This window comes from Zonotrichia albicollis, chromosome 33, assembly GCF_047830755.1.
Source record: "Zonotrichia albicollis isolate bZonAlb1 chromosome 33, bZonAlb1.hap1, whole genome shotgun sequence".
NCBI lineage: Eukaryota > Metazoa > Chordata > Aves > Passeriformes > Passerellidae > Zonotrichia > Zonotrichia albicollis.
The window spans coordinates 697,175-707,724 of NC_133851.1; the positions used below are offsets into that span (position 1 = coordinate 697,175).

A 10,550-nucleotide genomic window follows, 5' to 3' on the forward strand; every position below is an offset into this window, starting at 1 on the left:
GGAATGGGACACCCAGGGGACACCGGGACGCTCCAAGGACACCGGGACACCCTGGGACACCGGACACCGGAATGGGACACCCAGGGGACAGCACGACACCCCAGGGACACCGGGACAGAAGGAACAGGGACATTCCAGGGACACCGGGACACTCCAAGGACACCGGGACACCCTGGGACAACCCATGGGGACATCAGGGATGGGGACACCTGAAGGACACCCGAGGGACATCAGGGACACCCTGAGGGCAATGGGACAGCGAGGACGGGGACACCCAAAAGGCACTGGGACACCTTGGGACAGTGGGACAACGGAATGTGAGGGACATGAGGGACAGGGACACTGGGACACCGGGATACGGGGACACGGGGGTTTTTGGGACATTGTGGGGACAGAGGACACCGTGTGGGGACACGAGCGGGACAGGCACGGGGGACATGGGGGGACACGGGTGACAATGCAGGACAGGACACGGGGAACAGGAGCGGGCCAGGCCAGGGGGTGGCAGAGCCGGGGACACCGAGGGAGGAAGGGGACACGGAGGAGAGCAGGGGACAGGGCCGGAGAAAGGGGACATTGAGGGGGACACAGGGCAAGGAAAGGGACACCGAAGGGGGAAGGGGACATGGAGGGAGGAAGGGGACACAGCCGGAGGAAGGGGACACGGAGGGGGGCATGGGGCGAGGAAAGGGACACGGTGGGGAGAATGGGACACGGCGGGAGGAAGGGGACAGGGCTGGAGGAAGGGGACACGGCGGGGGACGGGGGGGGCCGGATCCCGGCGCCGCTTCCTGGAAGGGAAGAGCGGAAACGGGGCCGGGGCTGGAGCCGTTCCCACGGAGGGGTGGGACCCCCCCGGGGGGACACGGGAGGGGGGACAGGACCCCCATGGAGGGGGGGGGGACAGGACCCTCCGGGGGGGGACACGGCGCTGGCACCTCCGTGGGGGCACATGAGGGGACAGTGGGACCCCCCTGGGGGGACACGCGGGGACATCCCCGGCCCTGTGCGGGGCGCGTGGCCGCGTGTGCAAGGAGGGGGGGGGGGGGAGCCGGGGGCGTGCAAGGGGGTGGGGGGCGTGCGCAGGGGGCGGGGGGCGTGCGCAGGGGGCGTGCAGGGGCCGGGGTCGGGGGCCTCGCCCGGCAGCCGCCGCATTCCAGCGCCGCTGATGCAACGGCGGCCGCGCAGCTGGGCCGGGCCCGGGGGGCTCCGGGGGGCTCGGGGGGACACCCGGGGGGACCGTGGGGACACCCGGGGACACCCCCAGGGACACCCTTGGGGACACCCCCAGGGATCCCCCAGGGCAGCACCGGCCGTGCCCGGGGTGGGGGTGGTGGCACTGGGGGTGGGTTTGTCCCCGTTGTCCCCGCGTGTCCCCGCTGTCCCGTGTGCCCGCCGTGCCCCTCTGGGGACAATGGGGACGTTTCCGTGCCCGGGGGGAAGTGGCGGGCGGGGAGGGGGAACAATGCGCTGGCGCCGGGGCCTTTCCTGCCCCGCACCGGGCCCGGGCACACACGGGCGGTGGCACCGAGATCGCGGGTGGTGACACTGGGACCGTGTGAACACGCGTGTGGTGACACCGTGAGACTGTGTGAACACGCGTGTGGTGACACGGTGACCGTGTGCTTGGTGACACGGTGACCGTGGGCAGGCGCGTGGCCTGGCTCTGTCCCCCTGTTCGTGCTCGTCCCCCTGTCCCCAAGTCCCTCACACTCCCATCCCTGTGTCCCCACATCCCCAAATTCCCAAAGCCCCAAATTCCCAATTTCCCAAATCCCCACATCCCCAAGTTCCCACACCCCCATGTCCCTAAATCCTCAAATCCCCAAATCCCCGAATCCCCAAATTTCTGAATCCCCAAATTCCCAAACCCCCAAATTCCCAAATCCCCATTTCCCCTCCTGCTCTGCCCCCCCATTGTCCCCCCACCCCAGGGTCACCCCAGGACCCCATCCCAGGGACATCCCTCAGACCCCCCCTCCATCCCCGGGGGTGTCCCCCCTGCCCCCAGCCCCATTTTGGAGGACACACCCCTATTCCCACCCCCGGGGGTGTCCCCATTATCCCCCAGCCCCATTTTGGGGGACACACGCCTATTCCCACCCCCGGGGGTGTCCCCCAGTGTCCCCCATTATCTCCCAGCCCCCTCCATCCCCGGGGGTGTCCCCCAGCCCCATTTTGGGGGACACACCCCCCAGCGCCCCCCCGGGGGTGTCCCCCAGTGTCCCCCATTATCCCCCAGCCCCATTTTAGGGGTTACACTCCCAGCCCCCCCCCCGGGGGTGTCCCCCAGTGTTCCCCATTATCCCCCAGCCCCCTCCACCCCCGGGGGTGTCCCCCAGCCCCATTTTAGGGGTTACACTCCCAGCCCCCTCCATCCCCGGGGGTGTCCCCAGCGCCCCCTCCCCTCCGTGGGCCCCCCCCCGCGCCCATCCCGGTCCCGACGCGCTCCTGAGTCACCGGGGGGGGGCCCGGGGGGGCCGGGCCTGACTCACGGGCGCCTCAGTCCCGTTTATAGCCCCGTATATAGCCCGGGACATGGCCCGTATATAGCCCGTACACAGCCCGGCCGGCGGCGGGGCCACGTCACCCCCCGCGCCCCCGCGCCCCCGCGCCCCCGACCGACCCCCCCCCCCCCCGGGGCGCCGTGACCCCCCCAGAGCGGCCGGAGCCGCGGGGTACCCTCTCTGTCCCCTCGGTGTCCCCTTTGTGTCCCCCCGGTGTCCCCCCCAGTGTCCCCGCTCTGTCCCCTTTGTGTCCCCCCCGGTGTCCCCGGGGGGCGCGCGGGGGGTCGGGGCTGGCCCGGAGCCCGGGCGGGCGCGGGGGGGGCCCCGGCACCGGCGCTTCCCAAAAAGGCGCTGGAGAAGCCGGGGGGCGGGAGCGGGGCCAGCCCGGGGGGGATACGGGGGGGACACCGGGGGGACATGAGGGGACACGGGGGGGGGACACGGGGGGGAGGGAACGGGAACGGGGCCAGCCCGGGGGGGGGCGACACGGGGGGGGGACAGGAGGGTACTCACAGTGAGTGTGAGTGTGAGTGTGGCTGGGCATTCTGGTGACACGTGGGGACATGGCTGTCCCCGTGTCCCCATAACCCCATGTCCCTGTGTCCCCATGTCCCTAAATCCCTGTGTCCCCATAACCCCAAATCCCTGTGTCACCGTGTGTCCCTGTGTCCCCATGTCCCCATATCCTTGTGTCACCATGTCCCCAAATTCCTGTGTCCCCATGTCCCCATAACCCCAAATTCCTGGGTCTCCATAACCCCAAATCCCTGTGTCACCGTGTGTCCATACCCCTGTGTCCCTGTGTCCCCATGTCCCCATATCCTTGTGTCACCATGTCCCCAAATTCCTGTGTCCCCATAACCCCAAATCCCTGTGTCACCGTGTGCCCACGCCCCTGTGTCCCCAAATCCCCCGCGTCCCTGAGTCCCCACAACCCCGTGTCCCTGTGTCCCCATGTCCCCAAATCCGTGTCCCCATGTCCCCAAATCCCTGTGTCCCCATGTCCCCATAACCCCAAATCCCTATGTCACCATGTCCCTTTGTCCCCATGTCCCCAAATTCCTGTGTCCCCCATGTCCCCATAACCCCAAATCCCTGTGTCACCATGTCGTTCCTGTGTCACCATGTCCCTTTGTCCCTCTGTCCCCAAATCCTCATTTGAGGTCACCCCTGTAATCCAACGGAGCATTTTGGGGCCAAATCCGGGATTTTCCTGCTGGGACAGCAGGAGGGGATTTGGGGGCGCTCCCCCCTCACTGTTTTGGGGGTGAAATGTTGACTTTTGGGGTGTTCCCTGCTTTCCCCACAAATCCCTGCCTGAGGCCTTTTTTTTTGGGGGGGTCCCAGCAGCCCCAAAATCCGTGAGAATCCATCAAAACCCCTTCGTGTGAACCCAAAACCCCCAGAAATCCCCCCAAAAGTGCCAGGGGCAGAATCCCCTTAGGGATTTGGGGACAACAAAGGTGACAACGAGGGGGAGGTGACAGAAATTTGGGATGGCCCCGGAACATTCCAGAGCCTCCCTGCCCAGGGAATTCCCGGCCCGGGGGACGGAGAGAGGGAAAAACAAAAATCGCCATTAAAAAATGGGTGGAAAAGCGGGAGCCGCCTGTTTGTTCCCGATTTTCCAACCCCCGCCCGGATCCGCCCCGGCAGGAAAAACTCCCGGGCCAGGCCCGGGACACGCAGGGAGAGGCGGCAGAGCTGGGAAAAAATAGGGAAAAATAGGGAAAATTGGAAGGAGTTGGGAGAATTTGGGAGAAGTTGGAAGAAGTTTGGAAGAAGTTGGAAGAAGCTGGAAAAAGTTGAAAAAAGTTATGAAAAGTTACGAAAAAGTTGGGAAAAAGTTGGAAAAAATAGGAAAAAATTAGGGAGAAAATAGGGAGAAAAAAGGAAAAAAAAAAGGGAAAAAATAGGGGGGGAAAGGGAAAAAAAGGAAAAAATAGGAAAAATAATAGGAAAAAAATAGGGGGGGAAAGGGAAAAAATAGGGAAAAATAGGAAAAAAGAGGAAAGAAAATAGGGAAAAATAGGGGGGGAAAATAGGGAAAAAATGGGGGAAAATAGGAGTAAAAAAAAGAAAAAAATAGGGAAAATAGGGCAAAAATTGGGGGAAAAAACCGGAAAAATCCCACCTGGATCTGAGTGGGATTTTGGGGATCCCACTTGGGGTGCAGGGTGGGATTTGGGATGGGGTGAGCGGGTAAATCCCGCTGGGAGGGTCCTGGTGGAGTCGTGGGGGCAGAAAATTTCCCCAAAAAAAGGATTTCCAGGGGATTTTGGGAGAAATTCAGCGGGATCGGGCAGGGAAGGGGCCGGGCCCGCTGCAGATGTTGGGATCGGGGCGGGGGGTGGCGATCCCGATCCCGATCCCGCCCCGCAGCTGCGATCCCGGAATTTCCACAATTCCAGAACATTCCAGACACCCCCCCCCCCCCCATCCCCGAGCGGGGCGAACCCCTGGGAAAGGGGGAAAAGGATAAAAAGGGATAAAAATGAGAATTTTCCCCCCAAAAGGCGGGAGCGGGAGAGGGGGGGTGGCGGCGGCGGAGGCGGCGGTGACACAGAAATTCCCATTTCCACTTTTTCCGCCCCCAAATCCGGCGGCTCCGAGCGGAGGCAGCTCCGGCCGCGGGGGGGGAGGGAGGGAAAGGAGGAGGAATTTGGGGAGGGGGGGGGGGGGATGGGTGGGGATCTCCCCCCCATCCTGGGGGTCCCGGGGGGGGGTCACGGGGGGGTCCTGGGGGTGGGGACGCTCTGGGACAATTTTTGGGAGGGATTTGAGGATTTCCAGGTGTGGGGGGGGGGGGGTCAAGGTGAGGACCCCCCCCTTTGTCCCCACCCCCAGGGCGGGGTCCCCTTAACCCGGGCACCAAGGGAGGGGGGACCTTGCGCAAGATGCCCCAAAATTGCCCCCCCCCGGGCCCAAAATCGCAGCCGGGAGCGGCGGATCGGGGCAAAGGGAACGGGGGGCAGGGGACGGGAGGGGACAGCGGGGACAGGGACATGGGGGGGGTGACAGGGACACATCGAGGGCGTGGGGACAGGACGGGGGGGGGACAGGGACACAAAGAGGGGGACAGGGACACAGAGAAGGGGGGACAGGGACAAATCAACGGGGTGAGGACAGGAAAGGGACACCATGGAGGGTGACAGGGACACGTCCAGGGGAGTGGCAAGGGGACACCAGAAGGTGACAGGGACATGGGGGGGGGGGGTGACAGGGACACATCGAGGGCGTGGGGACAGGACAGGGGGGGACAGGAGGACACCGGGGGGGGGGTGGCAGGGAGACATTGAGGGGATGTGAATAGGACAGGGGGTGACAGGGACAGGGGGGACACAAGGAGGGTGACAGGGACACGTCCAGGGGAGTGGCAGGGGGACACCAGGAAGGTGACAGGGACATGGGGGGAGTGACAGGGACACATCGAGGAGGGCAGCAGGGACACATCAAAGGGCGTGGGGACAGGACAGGGGGTGACAGGGACACCAGGGGGGGGGGTGACAGGGACACGTCCAGGGGAGTGGCAGGGGGACACCAGGAGGTGACAGGGACACATCGAGGAGGGTGGCAAGGACACAGGGGAGGGAGGGGACAGGACAGGGGGTGACAGGGACACCAGGGAGGTGACACGCCCAGCCCGCAGTGCCCAGCCCGAGGGAAGGGGGAGTTGGGTGACACCCCCCGGTCCCCGCATTGTCCCCGCACACGGAGGGGGGGGGGGTGGCGCTGTCCGCAGTGTCCCCGCTGTCCCCACGCGCGGTGTCGCCCCCCGGTGACCCCGCAGCTCCCGCAGCCATTCTATTTTTTATTTATTTCCGGAAATATTTGACAGCCGGGCGGGCCCCCCCGGGCCCCCGCGACCCCCCGGTTTCCCCCCGCCGTCCCCGGCCGGGGGCCGCCCCTGCCCCGAGCGGGGCCCCCGCTGTCCCCAGGCGCGGTCCCGCTGTCGCCAAGCGCGGTGCCGCTGTCGCCGGCCGCGGCTTCCTCAGCGCCAGCCCCTCCGGGGGGGCGGCGGGGTCGGGGCTGGGGGACACAGGGGGTGGGGGGGGTCACTTGGGGTGGCCTGGGGGGGGGGGGGACAGCCCAGTGTGGCACTTGGGGACACAGCTGTGACACTCAGGGACATTCACACATCTGAATGTGGCACTTGGGGACACTCCCACACCCCTGAGTGTGGCACCTGGGGACACTCCCACACCTGAGTGTAGCACTCGGGGACACACAGACACACCTGTGACATCTGGGGACTCACAGACACAGCTGTGACACTCGGGGACATTCACACACCTGAATGTGATGCCTGGGGACACTCCCACACCCGAGTGTGGCACTTGGGGACACACACAGACACCCCTGGGTGTGGCACTTGGGGACTCACAGACACAGCTGTGACACTCGGGGACATTCACACACCTGAATGTGACACCTGGGGACACTCCCACACCCGAGTGTGGCACTTGGGGACACACACAGACACCCCTGGGTGTGGCACTTGGGGACTCACAGACACAGCTGTGACACTCGGGGACATTCACACACCTGAGTGTGGCACTTGGGGACACTCCCACACCCCTGAGTGTGGCACTTGGGGACTCACAGACACACCTGTGACATCTGGGGACTCACAGACACAGCTGTGACTCTCGGGGACATTCACACACCTGAATGTGACACCTGGGGACACTCCCACACCTGAGTGTGGCACTCGGGGACACACAGACATAGCTGTGACACTCAGGGACATTCACACATCTGAATGTGGCACTTGGGGACACAAAGACACACCCCAGTGCAACACCTGGGGACACTCCCACACCCAAGTGTGGCACTTGGGGACACTCCCACACCTCTGAGTGTGGCACTTGGGGACACACAGACACACCTGTGACATCTGGGGACCCACAGACACAGCTGTGACTCTCGGGGACATTCACACATCTGAATGTGACACCTGGGGACACTCCCACACCCAAGTGTGGCACTTGGGGACACACACACACACACCCCCTGAGTGTGGCACTTGGGGACTCACAGACACAGCTGTGACACTCGGGGACATTCACGCACCTGAGTGTGGCACGGGGGACACTCCCACCCCCTGAATGTGACACTGGGGACACTCCCACCCCCCGAGTGTCCCCATCGGTGCCAGCGCTGTCCCCCAGGCCCGTACCTGTGGCAGGGGACGGGCAGGTCCCCCTTGGTGACCTGGAGGATGAACGGGGGCGGCTCCCCCAGCTCCAGCTCGCTCAGCTCTGCACGGGGACACCGGGGGGACAAAATGGGGACAAAGTGGGGGACAGGTTGGGGACAGGATAGGGACATGGCAGGGACATGGTGGGGACACAGTGGGGACAAAATGGGGACAGAACAGGGACATGGCAGGGACAGTGTGGGGACACTGTGGGGATGAAATGGGGACATGGTGGGGACATGGTGGGGACACAATGGGGACAAAATGGGGACACGGTGGAGATGCCATGGGGAGACCATGGGGACAAGATGGAGGCATGATAGGGACACCATGGGGACACTATGGGGACAAAGTGGGGACAAAATAGGGACAGGGATGGGGACAGGATGGTGACATGGTGGGGAAAAAATGGGGACATAGTGGGGACATGGCAGGGACAAAATGGGGACAGGGATGGGGACACTGTGGGGACAAAATGGGGACATGATGGGGACAAGACAGGAGCATGATAGGGACACCAAGGAGGACATCATGGGGGACACCATGGGGACACAACGGGGACATCATGGGGGACCATGGGGACATGGTGCCAGCCCGTGGGGACACTGGGAGCTCTGGGGACACCGTGGGGACACGATGGGGACACCGGGGGCTCTGGGGACACTGTGGGGACACCGGGGGCTCTGGGGACACGGTGGGGACACGATGGGGACACCGGGGGCTCTGGGGACACGGCGGGACCCTCACCTGCGTCCCAGTCCTCCTGGCACGGGGGCGGCTGCCAGGTGTGGGCAGTCTTGGCCATGTCCTCCTCGGGGGTCTGCGGGGACACAGGGGACAGCGGTGAGGGGACACAGCTGGGGACACACCTGGGGGACACACCTGGGGGGACACAGGGGACAGCGGTGAGGGGACACAGCTGGGGACACATTTGGGGAGACACACCTGGGGACACCTGCGGGCACACCTGGGCGCACCCGGGGATACATGGGCACACACCTGGGCACACCTGGGCACACCCGGGGGTACCTGGGCACACACCTGTGGGTACCTGGGCACACACCTGGGGGTACCTGGGCACACCTGGGCACACCCGGGGATACATGGGCACACACCTGGGCACACCTGGGCACACCCGGGGGTACCTGGGCACACACCTGTGGGTACCTGGGCACACCTGTGGGTACCTGGGCACACACCTGGGTGTACCTGGGGGCACACCCGGGGGTCCCGGCCGTACCTGGGGGCAGCTCCAGCGGCAGTTTGTCGGGGCACGAGGCCACGTGGGCGCGCAGGATCGCGCGCGGGACGCGGTGGCGCGCGTTGAAGGGACACGTGGCCAAGGTGCGCGACACCTGCGGGTTGTTCTGGGGACAGCGACACGGGGGGCGGGGCTAAGGGGGGGGCGGGGACACCGAGCCCCGCCCTGCGCCCCAAACCTGAGCCCCCGCCGAGCTCGGACCCGCCCAGACCCCGAGCACAATTCCTGCAGATCCCAATTCCTGCAGAGCCCAGACCCCAATTACCGCAGACCCCAACCCCAAATCCCTGCAAACCCCAGACCCAAATTCCCGCGGACCCCACACCCCAATTCCCACAGACCCCAGACCCTTCCAGACTCCAATTCCCGCAGACCCCAGACCCCAAACCTCTGCAGCCCCCGGCCCCAATTCCCGTAGAGCCCAGGCCCTCCCAGACCCCGGCCCCAATTCCCACAGACCCCAGACCCTCCCAGACTGAAACCCCAAACCCCTGCAGACCTCCGACCCCAAATCCCTGCAGACCCCGACCCCAATTCCCGCAGACCCCAACCCCAAACCCCTGCAGATCCCAGACCCTCACGACCTCCCCCTGGCATCTCCTGGACCCCCAAACCGACCCCTCGCAGGTCCCGACCCCCGGCAGGTTTTGGACCCCCCGGCCCCGTTCCCGCTGTCCCCATGTCCCCCTTGTCGGTCTGCCCGTCCGTCCGTCTGTCCGGCGCTCACCTGCTGGCAGCGCACCAGGTGATAGGGCAGGCGGGACTCGCGCACCTGGTGGCTCCGGTCGTACGGGCACTGCACCACCGCGTCGGGGTCCATGCGCGCCCGAGCGGCCCGACGGTACCGGGCTCGGTACCGGTTATGGCCCACCGGGCACCGTCCGGTACCGCCGGGCACCGTTTGGTACCGGTTATGTCCCACCGGGCACGGTTCTGTCCCGGTTCGGTCTCACCGGCCACAGTTTGGTCCCAGCGGTCCCGGCTCGGTCCCGGTTCGGTTCAGTTCGGTCCCACCACTCGTGGTTTGGTCCCGGTTCGGTCCCGGCAGTCCGCGTTGGTCACGGTTCGGTCCCGGTCCGGTCCCACCACGGTTGGTTCCGTCCCGGTCCGCTCTCACCAGCCCGGGTTGGTCCCGGTTCGGTCACGGTTCGGTGCCGGTTCGGTTCCACCAGTGCCGGTTCCGTCCCGGTCCGCTCCCACCAGTGCCGGTTTTGCTTTACGGCAGCGCCGCCGTTACCACGGCAACGGGCGCCGCTCCCGGGGCCTCCGAGCCGCTGGGGGGCGCCGCGGCGCCGCCTGGAACGCGCGAAAAACAAAATTCGGAATTTCTCGCCTTTTGGTTGATATCTTCTGCCCAGATGTGCAGGAGGTCTCTGCTTGCGGCTGGAGAACGAGTCTGGACTCTTCACCTTTGGGTCTTGAGGTTGTTTATTAATTCTTATCTATAAAATTTCCTTTCTGCCCAGCCAAGGTCAGCTCAGCGGGGCAGCCACGGGAACACTGACCGCCCTCGAGGCGGTGTTGTCCTTTTATACCAAAAACTACGTGTACAATATTTACACTTAATCCCCTATACCTATCA

At 65.0% G+C, this 10,550-nt stretch overlaps 1 protein-coding gene across 1 annotated transcript; it reads right to left on the reverse strand.

Moving 5' to 3' along the window:
- Positions 1-6,305: 6,305 nt before the first annotated feature.
- GTSF1 (gametocyte specific factor 1) lies at positions 6,306-10,246 on the reverse strand. Its single transcript, XM_074530559.1, has 7 exons — positions 9,696-10,246; positions 8,948-9,074; positions 8,781-8,790; positions 8,653-8,662; positions 8,455-8,563; positions 7,687-7,768; positions 6,306-6,536 (listed from the first exon to the last, which is right to left on the reverse strand). The coding sequence occupies exons 1-7, from the start codon at positions 9,786-9,788 to the stop codon at positions 6,323-6,325; spliced, it is 645 nt and encodes a 214-aa protein (XP_074386660.1). The 5' UTR covers positions 9,789-10,246; the 3' UTR covers positions 6,306-6,322.
- Positions 10,247-10,550: the final 304 nt, after the last annotated feature.